General features: G+C 45.0%; 1 protein-coding gene across 4 annotated transcripts in view; it reads left to right on the top strand.

Annotated features, from left to right (window-relative positions):
* The window catches only part of ANKRD6 (ankyrin repeat domain 6), a 102,619-nt gene that overhangs the window by 75,507 nt on the left and 7,828 nt on the right, over positions 1 to 19,284 (top strand). For all 4 annotated transcript variants that reach the window (XM_056344028.1, XM_056344029.1, XM_056344031.1 and 1 more), the window contains 10 exons: positions 712 to 810; positions 9,020 to 9,118; positions 9,678 to 9,776; positions 13,320 to 13,418; positions 14,471 to 14,569; positions 16,338 to 16,436; positions 16,672 to 16,749; positions 17,556 to 17,660; positions 17,913 to 18,050; positions 18,413 to 18,589. In XM_056344028.1, coding sequence (XP_056200003.1) covers positions 712 to 810; positions 9,020 to 9,118; positions 9,678 to 9,776; positions 13,320 to 13,418; positions 14,471 to 14,569; positions 16,338 to 16,436; positions 16,672 to 16,749; positions 17,556 to 17,660; positions 17,913 to 18,050; positions 18,413 to 18,589 — 1,092 coding nt within the window. The remainder of the gene's footprint in view (positions 1 to 711; positions 811 to 9,019; positions 9,119 to 9,677; positions 9,777 to 13,319; positions 13,419 to 14,470; positions 14,570 to 16,337; positions 16,437 to 16,671; positions 16,750 to 17,555; positions 17,661 to 17,912; positions 18,051 to 18,412; positions 18,590 to 19,284) is intronic.

Genomic DNA, 19,284 nt, shown 5'->3' with positions numbered 1-19,284 from the left:
ACATCATGTATCCATCTCACTAATATGCCTTTTCTGTCCTTCTGTTATTAGGGAACTGTCCTTGATTACACCACGGATCGAATTTCCTCTGAATATTTATGCTATTTCTTTCATGTGGGTTAGAACTTGGTAATGTTTGTTTAAAAATCAGCATTATCTAAAAAACCTGACAGATCTTTGGCAAAAAATGAGGTTGGTTGTTGTACACGTGAAGTCACTTGGAGTGACTACAAGCCTTCCATTTCTTTTAAGGGGAGCATACGTCATACGCAACAGTCCAGTAATTTTTATTTCTATTGCAAAGATGGTACCCATTACAATATATGTATTAGCCTGCTCCTGCAACTTTGTCATACGGAGCGAAGTTGAAATCAGTTGACAATTCTGCGCTCCAGAGAGACAGAAACAAAAGGGGCGTGAATTCTTTTTGGACACAAAGCCAGATCCAAGCTTGTAAGGAAGAATATAATGTCCCTTTTGTAGAGTGTCATCGAGATAAACTGAAATGTTGCAGAAGGGGGAGGAGGAGTTTTCAGCATACAAAAAACTAAGGTAAAGCGTTTGGCACACTAATATGTGTCAGTTGCTGCTATTGCAGGTTTCAGAGGGCAAGGTATGAACAGAAGAAAGAAGAAAATCAGATAAAATTCTGGTCAACTACCATGCATAAAAATTCATCTTAAGTTATTATTATTTTCTTCTCATTCATAGCATGGCCGGACCCCCCTGCATCTTGCTGCCCACAAGGGTCATCTCCACGTTGTCCAGGTTTTGTTGAAGGCAGGTTGTGACCTGGATATTCAGGATGATGTAAGTAGATACAACCTTCTTGCTTGGGGTGGAGGAGAAAAGGTAATTTGCAAATAACAGTAGGCTTTCACTTATTTGAAGTAGGATTAGACGAAAACAAAACCCGTCTCTCTATTTTCTAATTCAGAGATGTAAGCTATAATTTGGAGATGCAAAACTATATGGGAGACAATGTAAAATATGTTGTTTCAATGAATAGTTTGGTCCTCTTGCTCAAGCTGCAGAGCTTTATAAGAGCTGGTTGCATCAGGCGGGTATGAGTAAGAGTTACTGTATGCCACTTGGTGCAGAAATGAAGAGAGTTCATTGTATTCTGTGGAAAACCACTGGAGGATGTCAGGTGGGGGACACAATCTGTTGTGATGTTTGCCTGAAGTGGGAGATGCTTTTTGTGTAGGCACATGCCACAGCGTGTAGAGCATTGAGCAGCTGCCCAGAGCACTGTGCAGCGTTGCAGGGAAATCGCCCTGCTGGCAGCCACACTCCATGTGGGGCCGGTTGCATCTGTGAGGCTGTCTTGTGGTGAAGCATACGCACACTGAAACCAGGTTTGAATTTAGCAAATGGTAGTTTGTTTTCATTTGGTAAAATATGCGAGTTGCTGGAATTTCTTGGTTTTCCGTAAGTAGTTCTAAAGACCAGGCTTTAAGGCACATTGGAGTGACTGGTAACGTGGTTTTAGTTACCTCACTCTGACGAACAAAGATGTAAACTTAAATGTGCAGCAGCAGTTGAATAACCATGACTTTTTCAGATGTGTTGCTAACTTCTGATAGCAAGCTGGAACAAATTTGAGGAAGGGTTGCTTTTATTCCCCCTGCAATAAATATGGTGAAGATTCTTCAAAGGACCTAGAAGTCCAAAGGCGGTTAGTAGAGGCACCTGTATGACTGTTAAAAGGACACTGGGAATGTCTAGGTGCCTTTTGAAAATCCCCTTAGGTGTTCGTTTGCATCTAGAGAGTCTTAAATACCTGTAGAAATTGGAAAACTGGTTTCCTTCTCTTCATGAGTAGCTGTTACCCTGTGAGATGTGAGCAGTCTGTCTGACAAGTTTAGAACTGGGGTACCAGTGCAGCCAGCTTTCGACTAAACTTGTTTTTCTAGAAAGAAACTTTGCTTCCTGTGCTCTTTATTCTTTCCCTGTGCCCATCTGTGAAATGGAGCAGATTTGCAAGCATAATGGGAGTATCAGTTTATTCAGATGTATCCTGAGTATGTTGTTTGACTTCTCCCAGCAAAAATGATTCATCAGGTATTTAAGACAAAATTGCAGGTACTTTACAAGTACAGTCAGTTTTCCTGAGAAAACCAAGTTACTGCTTTAAGAATGCTAGAGCTTCTACTGATCTGGTCAAATTGGGTTTGTGTGAAAACTGGGTTTTGAATAAGTCTGGGGGTTTTTTTAATTCTCTAGGAATAAAATCTAGGCTGTTTATATGTAAACGTGGTAGCCATAGTGGAAAAACAGTAAATCAGTGTTTGGCATCATTTCACTTTAGCAATGAGTCTTGCACTGTAGAAATATTCAGCTTGTAGAAGACCTACTTCACTTGCCTTGCAAGCTTCTGAGGGGCTTTGTTCATGACAATGGGATACTGCTTCTAAATGTGGTGACTAATCTGAACAGAGTAGATGCATGCTTGATTCACAGATACTGTTTCTTTAGAATGTATTTTGATTTTTAGCTCTGTATTTAGTACTAGTAATTTGGCTGGGGTTGAGGAGAGCCTCAGGAGATGCAGAGTCTCAGAGGGTGTGTTTGGATTTGTCTCAGAGGAGGAGGAAGGCTAAAACTCCAGGTGAAGATTTTTGCTTATGAAAGGTATTAACTAAAATATTTCTGCTTTCCTTTTACATAGGTCTTCAAAAAAGGTTCTCTATTTATGGTTTCTCCTTGTATAATTCATTTTTACACCTTATTTATGCCGCACAGAATATGTTCATATTCTCTTTTTGTTGCAATCTATTGATTATGCCTTCGGTTACCTTTTTACTGTGTGCTTATTTGGCAGGGAAGGCGTCTTAGTTTCAAGCGTTGATTAACATCTGTACATTTCAGTGCTGTTTTTCAGGAATACAAATTTAGGTTCAGAGATTAAATTGTTCATGAGATTGGGGACTATCATATTTAATCGAACAGTACATTACTTAGTTGATTTGTCTGTGGCATTGTTGTAATAAGACAAAAAACCCTCCAGGTTCTGAAAAGATGACCTATATTTTATTTTTCTAAATAACAGGAGAAACGTAAACATACTTTATTTTGGAGCTGACTCTCTTTAGCTAATCAACGAATGCAAGACTAACTTTTCATCTGCCACACGATAAGCAGAAACTTTAAAGTTGCTAGATGTCGTAGAGAGATTAAACCACTCGCTTCATGTTCTGCAGATACATTCTTTAAAACACAGTAAGAGCCGTAAGGATTAGTTGAAGAATGACCTCCAGTGGCCTGGAGTGGGATTATTATGAATTTCAACCAGTGGAGTCCAGCTCTGTAGAGTACGCCACCCCGGGAGCTAACTCTTTCCTTCTCCCTGCCAATCCTGAAAACTCTTACTGGGATGCCAGTGCCATCTCTGAATGGTCCATGAGTATCCATACAGCACACACCTCAGAAATAGTCAAGGAGAAAGTTGTCCCGGTGAAGGAAATCAAGGACGAAAAAGATAAGAGAAACCAGAAGAGAAGGGCTAGGAAGGAACCTAGAAGATCAGAAAGAGAGAAGGAGGTTAGAAATCTTGTTCATCAACCCTGCCTTGAGCTTGACATCTCCCCTGGCTGCATGCTGCGAAACATTGGCGTGGTGGTCTGGCATGACCGAGCTCTTCTGCGGTGCATGACTGCATGGCCGGCTGCGTGCTGGGCGCTCTGCGTCACCTTTCCTGCCCCCTGTGCACTTTCTGGGAATCTAACTGGGAAAACAAGCTGATTTAAAACAAAGGCCTGAGGCCCCAAAACTCCCTTTCTGGAAACTCCTGTTTAAGAAGCAGAAAATTAATTTCAAATGGAATTGAACCCAGAGTTCACAATCATTTGTAGCTGAATGTAAATATGAAAAGTGACTTATTCCTGTACCCCCATTTCAGTCTCATTTAAACTGTCATTTGTTTCGTTTGTGATTATTTTGTCATGCCTTGATCACTTCTGCTGGTCGTGCATCGTCATTTATCTTTCAGAGTGAAGTTGTTCTTACTGTGTATCGTGGTGATTGCCCTTTTTTAGCAGAGGAGGAGGAGAGCAGCACAGAGCCATTGAGAAACACTGGGGCACGTTTGGTTGCCTTTGTTACAGCTGCTCCAGGATATCCACCTATGCTTGTATGCCCCTGCGAGTATTTAGCACTTGGAGATATTTTAACTTTAAAACATTTTGAACTTTATACCGTGGATTTAATGGTTTGATTTCATAGTGTAAGACTTTGCAAGTGTTTTTTGATACTTTGTGTCAGGATTGAAGGCATGAGGTTTTTGCTAGTTATTTTGGTGCAATTCTCCTGTAGCAAGACAGTTTGGTGATTTCTGCAAACATGGAGAGCCAGTGAGGAGGCAAAGTGTGACACTGGAGAGGGGCTTTAAAGGAGACTGTACAACTGATGGACGCTCTGGAGAATAGGAGCGTGCAGGAAAACAAGATATGGTGGTTCTAGTATTTTCTTTTTTAATCAGAGAAAGGAAAAAGCAACATGTATTACAAACTAATGTCAACCAAATCTCGTTAAATTTGGGCAGTGGAGTCTGTAACAGAGACCCCAATAACCCAGGACAGCAGGCAGGAGTACTAACACCTGCCTGAAACCCTTTTGTAAGTTCCTTGTGTGTTTCCTTTCCCTTGGGGTGAAAGATGTAAAATAGATGCCTATCCAGTTCCCAGGGGCCTGGTCCCAGTGGTTGCATCCACTGCTTTAAGTTTGTCAGCAAAGGAGGAGACTCCGGGAGGTAATTGCAAACACCCGGCGCCACCAGCCTAGCCAACACAGAAGCGCTAAAGGAAAAGGTAATGCCCAAATCCGTGGAGAAAGTCAAGATTTAGTTGTCTGCCTTTCTTCAGGACTCCCAGCCCGAAACCTTCTCCTGAAAGCAGGTGTTTAAGCTCTCTGTAAAAAACGTGGTTTCACCCTTCGGAAGCGTACCTGCTGGTGCTGGGCGTTGCTGTGCAGTAGCCTTGTTACAGGCAGAGCTCCCAGGGTGTGCAGTCCTGCGTCCTCTGCGCGGCGTGATGCAGTCTCCCATCCCAGTCTCCCATCATCTCCCGCTCTCTAGCCCAGTGAATACCAAGATTTTTCTTAAAACTTTCAACACGGCTGTGCTCTCACGGCAAGACAGGCCAGGTGAGTTCCATAACCTTTCGGCTGCTGAAGAAAAGCCAGTGGCCACCTCCTTCACCGGTCTCATTTCAAAGTTGCGCACCTGCAACTTGTGTGGAGCTTCTTCCTGCAAGCATGTGATGGGGGTGCTCACAGGGCAAGAGGGAGGAGGGGAGACGCCTGTGTCGGGAGGGGGTGTGCTACACGACAGCCTCCGCGGTGCCACCGTGTCTGTGGTGCCCTGTAGCAGCGTGCAAGCCGAGGTGCCTGGGGCGTTGGGGTGGGAGCGCCCGAGTTTGAGTTGCTTTCGTGGCTAAGCAGCAGCTGAGCATGGGGATTTGAGATGCATCGGTATAGACTTAAGTGCCTTAATTCTACCAAGCCTCACTTAAGCACCTAGGTGTCTTTTTGGCTTCAGGCCCACATCTGCACTCAGGCAGACTGTTGTTGCTGTCAGGGTCACGTTTGCATGGCACGGCACCGGAGTTATCTCTCTTCATTGCTGCTGAACTGCAGTGTGTTCCTAAGGCACAAATCACTTACAAATAAGATCATAAATTGTGCCCAACATAACAGTCTGGGCAGTTAATGTGCATTTACCAGTGTAATTGCTCTCTGAGCCTCTGGAACAGCCCCCTAATGCCTTGCTAAAGGCAGAACTCCGATGAGCGCTTTCAGAGACACTTATTTTAGCAATTAATAAAGATACATGAGTCAGTGATTACACTGTCTGAAAATTCACATTGTGAAAAAATAATAACTCATCTGTGTTCTCTGACTCCATAAGAGGCAAGAGAGGGGTTTGCTCCCCTGCTGATGGGGGGGCAGGACAGGCTGGAAGCGCAGGGGTGCAGGCAGTGTGGTCTGTAGGTGGGCTGCACCACCTGTGGCTGGGTTGCTCAGTGACTGACATGCAGAGGCCGTCACAGTCAGGTGGTTCAGCTTCCACAGCACCTCTAAGCAGTTGAAGGTTAACGTGTGTGCTGAGGTCCGAGGGGACAGTCAACCCGGTCCTGCCCTGCTGGCTGAGGGGGCCCTAGGGGTGGTAGGGACCTTCACCAGGACATTGATACCTGCCATCTCTTCACTGGGAGGTGCCTCAGTCCAGGTGAGGCAGGGTTTGAGAGATCCTTTGACACTCCCTGATACATGGATGAGGTATTTATTCACCCGGTCAAGGTGCTGGTTGGACCTTACTCTTAGATCCTTGGCTCTCCCTGTACTTGTGTAGGGAAGATGTCAGCACCAAAGCCCACACCTTGGGCAGGAGGCACCTGAGCCTGCCACCTGCGGGACCTGTGTCCCTTCATCTACCCAGGCTTCTGTTTTAGGGACCAGAATACAGTATGGGACAGAGCCCAGGCAAGGCTGAAGCTGTCCCAGTGCCGCCCTGCAGCCACAGTGAATGGCCCCCCAGCACATGGGCTGTGCTCCCGAGGAGACCTGCTCCTGCAGCAGTGAGGTGTGCTTCCTGCTTTCCAAATATGTGTTTGGTTTTAATTTAACTGAAATGCCATTAGAAGTAGCTGTCATACCGTCAGACCCCAAAACGTTGAATGGCCTTTGACCTCACCGCAATTACTGTGGTGGGATTGGGCTTATGACAAGAATAACCTTGATTTAAACTGGCCCAGCAAAAAGATTTTTAAGTATAAACTAAATCAAATAGAATCCATTCCTGCCCCCAGTTTGGTCTTCTGCACGATCAATTTTCTGGGCTGTTAGAAAGCAGCAACCATTGATCAAGCTTCATCTGTCGCAATGGCAGATGTCATCTTTTTTTAGTCTTTATTATAATAAAATCTTCTGTAGTTTTGCTGGTGCGGCAGTACCAGTTGGCAGGGATAGGTTGGCAGATTATCTTCCACTTCATGGGAGTCAGAATGACCTTTGCACTGTCCACACAACCCACTGCTGCAGCAGCAGTAGCTTGCCCGTCATCAGTACCGTGCGTTACCCAAAGAGGGTGTTAAAGTTTTGCCCAGCTTCTTGGCGAGCAGATTTCTTTATAGTAATAGTTACTGGAATCTGTCTGACACTTGCACTTGTGGGATGGTATAGTTTGGACATTTGCTGTAATATTTTGGTTATCTTTAACTTTGCAAGAAATACAGAAATTTAGAGACATTGCAGTGCTGTCAGCTTTCCAAGACTGTTTTTCTAAAAGTCCCAGTTTCTGGAACCACTACTGTCTTTGTTCAAAATCTCTTAAAATACATTTCCAGTCTTGATAAGGACAAGAACAAAAGTAAGAGTATGTAACCTCTGGAGACAAAACATAGAAAGCAATTTTTTTTTTTAAAAAAAGCCTTCAACACAATTTTTTTAAATCAACTTCATGATTATAAGTCAACTTAATTATTTAGTGGTGGTAGGCATTACAGGGGTTACTGAAAGGTTGTGGTTGACAGTGCTTATTGTGCTCTTGTTTTTATAATAACTATTAATCAATTAGTAACAATTTTGGTGTCGTTGGCACAAAAGAACCCCACCAAGAGCAACTTTAAGTGAGTTGCTAATTGCCTTTGAGAACAAACTATTCAAATGATCCAGTTATCTAAAGACTTGTAGACTGCAGGACAGAAAATACAGAATTTCCTCTAGTTTTAGTATTTAATATAATCTCGTATTCTCTGATAAATATTTGTAGTAGAAAAATTTCCGATCTGTTTAGGACTAGCTTTCCTGCAAGCTTTTTTCCCTGAGGGTACAGCGCAGATGCCTGCCCTGCACGTGCTTTTGATGACCATTATCTAGATAAGCAGAAGTAGATTGGATTCTCAGTCTGTTTATTCATCCCCAAAAAAGGCTGCGCGCAGCTTTGAACTGTCTTTGTGCCTGGACTCAGGCTGTGCTTCAGCATTGCAGGTTCAAAGCAACTTCAAAGGAAAGCCAAGACAGGTTGTTGTGGCAGCAGTGAAGCGACTGCAACTCGTATTCCCGTCGGTCAGCGTCTCACATCCCTTACGTGCTGCTGCATAAATCCTCCTATTCCCCCTCTTTTATCCGGGTCTCACCAACATGCACATAAAAGTGTATAGATAACCCTGGATGGGCAGGGCCAGTAGTTTGTGTCTCTCTAGCTTTCAGTTTGTGGAAGGCTTGTAGAAAATTAATCTTGGGCTCTCTGGCTAAGCAAATGTGTCCAACAGTTGTTAGAGGGGAGATGGGTGGGCAGTCAGACAAGATGACCGCATCAGCATCATTTGAAAAGTTGGCCATGAAGGAAATAAACTGATGTAAGAAATTTGCTTGGTGCTGCTACATGGCAGGTCAATGAGCAACGTAAGTTGTTTGGACGTCAGGGTCGCACAGTCGCTTGGATGAAATAAGTTGATGGTCTTGCAGTTGTGCTCCTCATCATAAGATTGCCTCCACTCTAGTCCTAATTGGTAAATTCATCAGAGGTGCTGAAGAGACCGATCTCATCTCATGCTCCTTATCCTAAGTAGGGCTGATGGAGCAATCAGAGCCAAAACGGGAGAGCCTCATCCAGTTAGTCTAAGGACTGGAGGATCATTATGATGAATTACGACAGCCTGTGATTCCCTTTAGTTCCCTACAGATACTGCTGATTGTTGGACATGGAGTGCCAAATCGTGTTACATTCACTGCCCCCTAATACTGCCGTATTTTTAGAACGCTTCAGCGCTGTGTATGGGGTTGTGATGACTTGCAAACTTCTGTAAACAGTTGGTTTGTAGCTCTCTGATACTTTCAATAACTTCATAAATCTTAGAAACTTTAATGATAGTTGTTTACGGGGACTGTTTTCAAACGCAGTTTGGATCTGAGCGGTACGTGTGTTGAAGGTGCAGGCCCCTGCGTGTGTCGTATGCGTTTGCATTGAGTCAAAATGAGGTGGGAGTGGTACTGATGGCAAATCTGCTTCTTTTCACAGGGGGATCAGACAGCATTGCACCGGGCTGCTGTCGTAGGGAACACCGATGTTATAGCAACTCTGATTCAAGAGGGGTGTGCTTTGGACAGACAAGACAAGGTAACAGGCGAAAGCAAAGCCCTGTGGGGTGGCAGCTTTGCCAGCCAGTAACGTTAAGGTCTCAGAGAGGAAGTTGTGGTTTATCCTCCTGAGTAAGTATTGGATGCTTTGAAAGTAATTTGAACAGTTACATTGAAAACAAAGCTGTACCATATCTTTAATATAAATGACTGTTACAGTTATTTTTTATATCAGGCTGGTAGTTTTTGGTTTAAGAGTGTCTTCTCAGCTCATTAAGGGGGGAATTAAAGAAATTTACAATCTTGCTATGCTCTATGCAGAACACTGCAGTTTCTCTTGATTATCCCAGAAACTGAGAATGCTGGGCTGTAAATTTAGTTTGGGAGTAAATATAACTTAATTCCAAGTTCCAAACAAAAGGAATAACAATATTTTTACGCTCTTCTAAAAATAAAATAAAAAATAAGCTAGTAGGAAAGGAAAATGTTTTATTTTTCAAGTGAGCAGGTGGGGTATGCAGCTGCTGCGTTCTGATATGTAATACTACCGCGCGTGTGGACACAGCGCACTAACCCTCTCTTGTGTGTGTGCTCTCCAGGATGGGAACACCGCTCTTCATGAAGCGTGTTGGCATGGATTCAGTCAGTCTGCCAAAGTGCTCGTTAAAGCAGGAGCCAATGTTCTTGCCAAGAACAAGGTGAGACCCATGCAGGAGGAGCTTTCAGTTCCAGTGTAAGGTGGCAGATTCTCAGCACTGGAGATTTCTGGCCATGGCACTTCTCAGCGGGTGGGGAACCAGCTCTTAGTGGGATATTTTTTTTCTCTTCCTTTTCTGCATTTACTGCGCCTGGATGCTTCCGCCACAGGCATTAGGAAATTCATATTTTGATAGCTGACGCAGGAGGAACTCAATAGCACGTTGACGATACATTAATTACGGCTGAGGTGTGCTGCAATTCTTGTGGAAATCCCATGGTGCTTTAATTTATACCAAGCGGATTCATTGTGATTGGTGTGATTTAAAATGAAAACTAATTGTACTAATAGGAAAATGGCATTCAGAATCTTTTTTTTTTTTTTTTTTTTAAAAAAAAAATTAAACAACCAAAGGAACGTAAGCCACAGAGGGGAAATAATAGTGTATCTTTTGTTACTAAGTTCTTCCTAATATACATTAGTGTAGGCTTTTACCAAAATCTTGTAATGAACCTGGATTATGTTCCTCTTGGTATTTATAATACCTTGAGAGCAGTTTAGAGGAGAGGATAACAAAGCAGGGAGTTTTAGTTCCACTCTAATTGTAATACCTGTGGGAAACTTCAATTCACTAATTCAAGAGTTAATGGAATAGTCTGGGAAATGGCAGTAGCAGCCTGTGGTGCGAGCTGAGTCCGGGTTTGGACCGATGGGTCAGCCAGATCGCACAGTTGGCACCGTGCCCTTTGTTAGAGGTGAGAGGGCTTTGGGATGGCTTTATGGGATCTCTGAGCGTTTTTTGGTAAACATGTCTCTAAAACTACAGCTGAAAGGGGCTAGTGAAGAAAAGGAAGAAAGGAGACAGCTGGCCAAGGACTAAGATTTTGAGTAAAAAGGCACGGTGCCTGGGCATAGTGTTTTGTATGTGCACGTGTATATGTGCAGTATATATACATATGTTTATACAAGCATGGTCACTTTGTGGTCTGTAATTGCATCATCTTTGATATTATTTTATTTGTCTTCCTTCTTTTATATTGTTCCAACTTCCAGGTTTTATTTTTGTAATGGTTTTTGCTGTAATGTTTACCTAGATTGGTATCAAAGGGACTTGGGCAACTTCCCATGCTTGACTTTATAGTCTTGTGAACCATGGTACTGCTATCCCTGGCTAGGCTTGCTATGCCTATACGTGTACTGCTGTACAAAGGTGCGGGCTTAAGATGCAAGTGTGGTTATCCTGCATGCTTGGATGCCTCAGGGTATTAGAAGATTTAGCTTACAATACAGCGTATGTCAACAGGAGACAGCCTCTCTTGGAAAGCATGTGCACAGAATAGCTCAGCGGGGTTGACGTCTGAAACATGAGTGGCAGACTTTAATACTGCGTGAGCAGCTCCTGCGCTGGTCTTTGATGTCTTACCCACACAATCCTCTCCCTTTGCATTTCACTGTTTGGGTGTTTTTTAAGACAGGATCTTTTCTCAGGAGCTGCTGAAAAATGTGGGAATTGTGCCTGCTTGCACACACGCATGGGCTTTTACCCCTTTTGATTTCAAGAAAAATGAAGAGCCTAAGTCTGCTTAATCCCAAAATGGTTTCTCTGGTCTCTCAACATTTTATGTTACTCATGAAAAGGCATAATCTTTCTGACAGCTTTCCAGGCAGCCAGGGCTGAGTGCCATGTGCAGGAGCACCCTATGGGCTGTTGACTTACGCCTGGGCATCATGCAGTTTTGGCTGGATGGGACAGATACAGCCTGCTAGATTTGCCATATCCTGCTAAGCAGAAGAAGACGGGAGGGATTTGGCTCTATTTGCTGTAACTCCTGATTAATATCGCCTGAAACTGCTTGGGGAACGCTTGTATGGATGCACTTCTTGCAGCACAGCACCCCGAGAACAGTATAAAAAAGAGCAATGCAATTGAAGACAGCTTCTATATTAAGTGAAATGCAGAGGACAGATAGGAGACCTGGGATTTTAAAGGCAAGTCAGGCAGGCAATTGAAGAATGGGACAACACGTGGGTAAACCACCGGGGTAGCAGTATTCCTCCTGTGCAGCAATCACACTGGAATAGATCATTCCGTGAGATCGGTTGTGGCCGCCTTTTAGATCCTCCATCAGTCTGTACATTTCAGTGGAGGTTCAGTAGGCCAGGGAGGACCCCCACATCAGTACAGCTCGGACCCGCTCTCCCTCTCACAGAAGGTGGTGAGAGATTTGTCGCCCCTTGGGAGATGAGCCAGATGAGCCTGATTTGCGAGCCCTGACCCTAGGCACCGGCTCCGTGACTTCTTCCACCACTGAGGTCCTCACCTCACAGCACCTCACCCGTCACCTGCTGCACAGGACCTCTCTGCCTTCCCACCAGGGCTGACCTTCCAAACAGCAAGTGATAAAGACATTGCAGAGGCTTTTCTGGATAAACCCAGGAGGGAAAAAATTGACGCTTAAAGTGCAATTTAGCTGAGAAAGAAAATCATGTCTGCCGTAGCCACTGTAGCTGCCACAGTAAGCCCCAGCTACATTCAGGCCTGAAAGAGCCTGTAATGTGGAAATGCAGACCAAAGACCACACCAAGAGTTGGCCTTTTGTAATTCAAACCCTGCAGCTTTGATCGGTGTGTTGAAAGCACAGGGAACAAAGTAAAGGACATAATGAAGGTGAACTGGCAGCCTAGTAAATGCGGAAACCCGTTTTACTTGAGCTGGTTTAATTTCTAGCTCCCAATAGCCAAAACCCCCAAACATTTTCAGGCCAACAGAAGCCAAATGCTGCCAGAAAAACTCGTCAGACCAATAAAATCCTTCAGTGTTAGAAAGACAATACACAAACAAACTCTTCTTTGATTTCTGTCTGTAAAAACTGTAAGTTTACTTCTTTCAGGAACCTTAGCGTGTGGTTCTTTGGGGTTTGGGTTGCTTTTTTTGCCTCTTCTCATCTTGGCTGGAGACTGGCCTGCTTTCTCAACATTGAAGCTTCCCGATAGCTTAAAATCTGCATCCTGCCCTGTGAAAGCACCTACAGACCCAGCCAGACTTGGAGCTGGTTCGTGTTAGAGCTGTAAGGAAACAGACGTTACTGTGACCCCGTCTGCCTAACACCTTGCAGCAGTCACGGCTGGCTTTACTTGAGATCAGAGATGCTGTGCCATGGCAGCATGATTCTTTGTGTGTGTGCACGGGGGAAACCCGAAACGCAGGAGTTATTTCTTTAAATGAAATATTTGATAGTGCTGTTTGATATTAAGGAACAAGGCAGTTTCTAGAGTCTTTGCTTCCTGCAAACAGATTTGACTAACACAGATATCGTTAGACTGTCCAGTTTCTCCCTTTACTATATCCCAGATAAATAATTTTAATGATGAAGAGGGTACTTCAGTCTCCACGTTCATTCAGCTCATATCTTTGGGAAAATAACAGCGACAGTTTCCCACTCCTGGGTGGATCTTCTAGCGGGAAGACCTGTGAGGCTTTATTTTTTAACGCTTATGTCCAATTTCTAAATACAGCTTTTATATTTTACTGTATTCCTCTAAGGCAGGTAACACACCTCTTCACCTGGCTTGCCAGAACAGCCATTCCCAGAGTACTCGTGTTTTGTTGCTTGGAGGATCTCGAGCAGACCTCAAAAATAATGTGAGTTTTGAAAAGAACGTGTTATTTTTTTTCTGGGCCTTTGTTTTAGTTATATTGCTTCAAGTTGTAGAAATACTCAGAAATGCTTTACGCTGTGGTTTTTATTATATATGCTATTGAAGAAGCCCACTAACGAGCCGTTGTATACATCATGTACAGGAATGCTTTTGATAGGACTGAGCGATGCACTACTTGTACCCATCTCTTAAGCAGGGATGGAAGAAGCCAAAGAGGGTTTTGCTGTTGCACAGACTGAGGCAGCTGGTCCTTTCCTGCTTTTTGGGGTCCTGATGGCCCGACCCATACGCTGTCGTGCAATTCTGCAAAAGGGCTTCTCTCTCAAAAAGGTGGAAAGCTTAAAGGGGTTTTATGCCAGAGCGGTGAAAGTCCCTGTGCTCGCTGAGACGGATAATACATACTGTGCACTGGTCTGTCAAATTAGGTAGATTCAAGGTGACTTCAATTTCAGGCAGCTTTCTTCCTATTGTATAATGATTCCGGCATGACAAAGGAAAAAAAAAATATCTACAAAAGGAAGCCAGATGTTTTTGTCCCTGCTCGACAACAAGGTGGGCAGAGGCACACAGAAATGGAAACCCGTGGGGCTCTGCTCCCAGCTGCCAGTCCCAGCTGCGCATGTGCCACCCCTGGTGGGGACGCTGCTCTGGCCCACACTCCTCATGTTTGCTTCATTATGTGCAACACCGAGTTGAGTTTCCAAATCACACTGGTTTGTGGTTCAGAACAGATTTAACAGAAAAATGTAAATCAGGTTTTGTAGTGCAGTAAACCAGCATTTTTTAATTCCAGTATTTCCTGTCAGTGGTTAAAGAATTCGTACCCCCACCTTGCCTGACCCCAGCTCTTGCTGCACCTTCCCACCCGTGACAGTAGATTCTGTACTGCAGAGAAGACAGCGTTGCTGTTCAGTGGGGGGGTGTGGCAGTTACTGCCCTTTTTGGTTTAATGGGGTTATTTCATCCCTGAACACCATGACAAGCACAAGCTTTCTTACTGCGATTCAATGCTCAGAGCTTTGTTTCTGTTTGCAGGCAGGAGATACCTGTCTGCATGTTGCTGCTCGTTATAATCACTTGCCCATCATTAGGGTGCTGCTCAGTGCTTTCTGTTCTGTCCATGAAAAGAACCAGGTCAGTGCATGAACCTCATTGCGACTCTGTGCCCTTTGCATACAGCTAGTTGTTGGGAAGAGGGATTCCTACCAAAGTAATCCCGCTTCACTCTGTGTCACTGTACCGCCATATGCCTAAGCTTTTAGGAATAGCCTTAAAGTAACCGCATATGAGGGGGTTTATTATTTTGCCATCGCATTTGCATCATTTCTTTAGAGCATTGCCTTTTTGTGAGGTTCTGCAATGGTGTGTTGGTGTAAAGGGGGGTTTGGAACGGGGGTGGTAGCATAGGGTTAGGAGTTGGTGCTCCTGGGTCGTTACCAGTTCTGTGCAGAATGAGACTGGGCGAGAGACCCGTTTTATGGGGGCCCATTTTCTCCACCGTAACAAGGATTTAATGATCCTACAGCCATTACAGAGACATTGTGAAGCAGAACTCACTCATGTTCAGGTGCTACAAAAGCGCAGATTCCTCTGGAATACTTCACTTTGCTGCATTTTGCAGTAGGGGGAATTGAAAGGATGTAAGTGAAGAAAAAGTATGCTTTAAATTCCAAGCAATGATTAGTCTAACCTAGCATTAATCATCCATAGCTGTTTTATAGAGAAGTAATTGATTGCTGTATCTATAGCATAGCCTAATTGGGTGGTAGAAGGGAATGGATTTAGTACAGTAAAGTGTGTTAAATCTGCTAAATAAACAGATTATGTGGTGCTTAACCACATTGTCTCGTATTCCTGGGAAATTTTCCACATGTAGTTGAGGATCATAAAGATGTTTTCTGATCTGTGCATTTAATCTTTTGTCTTAGATATGAGATACTACAACAAACAAAATGGGTTTCAGCATGTTAAATTTACTATGTAATTTTATTTGGAAATGAGTTTTTTAACTTACAAAATGAGCTACTGAATATTAAGATTAACTGGTGTGAATCTGGCCCAGAGAGACATTCCAGTCCTTCACTCCCCAGCACTACCCTGAGTTGTTCCATATTTGCACATATAATGATTTTATTTATGAATATGCCTCATCCAAGTTCGCAACGAGCAATAGATACTCACTAGTCTCAAGGAGATCTAATTTTCTGAAGGCAAAGGGGACAGGAGGGCGTTATATACACGTGTCCAGTCTCCCTCGAGCAGCTGCTGGCTCTGTTACCAGTGCCTAAATCTGATCACAGCTGTCTTCACCACACTGCACCGGGACAAGGACAGAACACTGTGTTAGTGCTGGACCTGGATTGTCTCCTGGCTTTGGTCCAAAACTTGTTTTTCTTGAGGAATCTCACGAAGAGAACACCAGCCATCTCGCTGCTGGTACTTACCTGGTTCTTTCCGAGTAATGCGATACGTGACCACCTGTGCACCAAATAATCAAACCTGCAAAAACAAAAAAAAAAAAAAAAAAAAAGAAAAAAAAAAAGAAAGGAGGTTTTGGTGGGAAAACTGATTCTGCCCTCAGATGTCGTACCCATTTGCTGGTGTTAGAGCTGAGCTGTCTCTAATAAGCGGCATTGTGTGTCACTTGGTTTAGTTAAACCAGGTCACCAGAACCCCAGCTGCATTTCTCAAAACAAGGCTGAAGTAGGTCCTTGCCCCCTCCTGTCCCCATCTTTCCTCCCAGCTCTGCGTTTTTTTAATTGACCAGGCCTTATTCAAGCTTAGCTGTTGCATCAGTGTTGGTCTTTTGACCTCTTGAGTATCTTCTAGGAAGGCGTGTTTTCTGCAGGGTGAGGCCCAAGGACTTGTGTTACACGGTTGTTTTCTGCTTTCTGACTTGCAGGCAGGGGATACTGCGCTCCATGTAGCTGCTGCTCTGAATCACAGGAAGGTGGTTAAGCTGCTGCTGGAGGCAGGGGCTGATGCATCCGTTGTCAACAATGTAAGCAGGACGTGGAGTTTCTCTGGTATCTGGTATTAACGCAGGCCCCCTTCAACGCTCTTCGTATCGTTGGTAGGAAATATTTGGGTGTTAGAGTTGAATTAAATCTGGGTAAATGAGAGCAGCTGGTCACTTTACTCTTGTGCACAGAGCATGTACTAACCTTGGGTGGAGAAATTCCACTTTTCTAGTAGCTTGTGTTTTGAAGGAAATGGTGTTTTCTTTTTGCTCTCAGGCAGGTCAGACCCCTCTAGAGGTTGCCAGACAGCACAATAACCCTGAGGTTGCGCTTCTCCTGACTAAAGCGTCACAGGTATCTTACAAACCCCTCCCCAACACACACATACCCATGGAGCTGAGGCCAGTTAACCTCGGGAGGCTACATCCCCTGGTCCTTAATCTTCTGCTGTGGAAGGTGCCTACATTTCTGCTGGCGTTGTGTGCTGGCCTCAGGTCTGTGGATGTGGAGCCTTCCACCCCCACGCCTAGCACGGTGTCTGGATTAAGCCCCAGCATTAAGCAGGCGCTGTGAGTGGTGCCGCTGTCCTGAGCAGCAGAGGATGGAGTGGCCAGAGGCACTTGTTCCCTGCAGTGATTAGAAAGCTGCCTTGTACCCAGAATGTTCCTGGGTTGTGTCACTCTGGTACCTGCCTCGGACACATCCCATCCCCGGGATGGTTGCTCCCACTGGAAGATGCTTTGCAATGGGGACAAAACGTCCTGTTTATATTCTGCTGCTGTGTGTGAAATGCTGTAAATGCTCTTCAGCCCAGAAGGCACGTGGGAGGGCTCTGTATCGGGGTGTGATCCCTGGCCTGTTCCTCTTGGTCACCTCTGTGTGAGAGGGGCTGGGCTGGGCTTGGCAACCAGCCTGAGGACACAGGAGGAGGCGCTCACCCTCCCAGGGTGCAGCAGAGTGCCCCGGCAGGCTCAGCTCGGTGGCGGTGGTGTGTTTTCGTGGCTATAAACACCCACGTTGTGCTTGGCCCATCAGCCTCCATCTGGCAGCACGCCCTCCTTTATCCATTGCCATGGAGGTGAAAAAGGTCTGCCCTGTTACTTGGCTTCTGTGGTAGGAAGAGTGTGACATCGCTGCGTAACAGTGTGGTCTGCCTTCAGGTCTCGCGTTTTAACCGTGGAAGAAGCCTGAGGAAGAGGAGAGAGAGACTGAAGGAGGAAAGGCGAGCTCAGTCAGTACCACGGGATGAAGTGGTACAGAGCAAGGTACAACCCAGCGTTACCAGCCGTGTCTGCTGCGGGGAGGGAGCGCAAATAAAACCCATCGGGACCGTATCTTTGGAGCCATCACTTGTGCATGACCACGGCAGCTGTCTGAGGCAATCTGTCGTGCTTTGCTGGTACAGAGTTGCCCACTCACATGTGCACAGCAGCTTAAAAAAACTGGGGAAGTGAAGAAAAGGTGCCTTTTCCCCATCTCTGCCACTGCTCTGACCTCCCTGTCTTTGCTTCAAGCAGGGCAGCGTCTCAGCTGCTGATGACACACTGAGCAGCGACCAGCCACCGCAGAGGAAGAGCGATCTGAAGGATGAACCGCGGTTGAACTCACCAGATCCCAAAGGAAAGAAGAGCAAAAAGAAAAAGCCAAAGGAAAAGGTATATCAGTAGATTTAAAATGGTAAGAGAGAGAAGGATAGTTACTGAGCAATAGTACAGGTGTCCCTTCAGCGCATCGGCGAATCAGGGCAGCAGCCTCACCATGCCCATGGGGCAGAGCTAGTCTTCAGGCAGAACCCATTGCTGGTGGGGAAATTCTGCTGCAGAGGGTCACGTGAACCAGAATTGTACAGAAATTGCATTATTGTGCAGACAGACACCAAGCTTGTGGCCAGCCACTGCAGCTGGACTGCTGTTTTAATCAGCTTTTTGCTGTAATTGTCACGATGGATGTCCCGTTCCCCTCAGGAACAGTTTACCAAGAGGCTCACAAATAGGGGGAAATGTTGTATTTTGTGCAGGTTTCAGCACTCTCGGACCCCATCTCCCCAGCCGATCAGCAGCCGCTCCCTCGGCCTCAGCAAAATGTGCCCAAGCGCAGAAGTAAACATCACTGCTCCTCTCCCCCCCCGCCCCACGAGGTCCGAGCCTACCAGCTGTACACACTGTACCGAGGGAAGGACGGGAAGGTGATGCAGGTGAGCGGGAAGGTGATGCAGGTGAGCGGGAAGGTGATGCAGGTGAGCGGGAAGGTGATGCAGGTGAGCTGCCCCCGGGCAGGGTTGCCCCGGGGATAGAAAGTCCGTTTGAGTAACTCACTCTGGGTGGTATGAAGTGATGGCTGCGGGTTTGTTTTCCTGGTTTGGGCTTCAGCTGCATTTTGGCCTGAAGTCTGATGAACAGTAGGCTGGTTTTGTGGATGATAAACGTGACATGCTTAACTAGTTTTGATCTACAAATGATTTCCTGTTTGGATGTAAGGTGGGAACTGCGATTGGAAATGACACTGGAATGTTTATGATACGCTTTGAAACATTAAGATTTGTGACAGGAAATTCAAAGCGCTTTTCTAAGGAGAAAAAGTGAAAGCAGCGTGGCAGCACTGAAGCTTGCTACCTAAGCCAAGAGCTTGAGTACACTCAATAGGTTTTGTTTCAATTCTTTCTGTTTATTGCAACATGTCCTTGGGGATTCAAGGAGGCAGGAGCTGTACAGAAACTTGGAGTTGGCAGCTGGTGTACATTTATTCCAGTTTAGAGGCTGGTATTTTAGTCATTTCATTCCGCAAGTATTTACCAGTACACATTTATAAAAAGCATAAAACCGGTCAGCAAGTTACCCTGTAGACATTATAAATGTCTGTATTGTCGTTTTCTGAATACTGCCCTCCTGT

The sequence above is a fragment of the Falco biarmicus genome, chromosome 6, assembly GCF_023638135.1.
Source record: "Falco biarmicus isolate bFalBia1 chromosome 6, bFalBia1.pri, whole genome shotgun sequence".
Classification (NCBI taxonomy): domain Eukaryota; kingdom Metazoa; phylum Chordata; class Aves; order Falconiformes; family Falconidae; genus Falco; species Falco biarmicus.
Note: the sequence above shows the minus strand (reverse complement) of the source record. Positions and strands in the feature narration are given on the sequence as shown.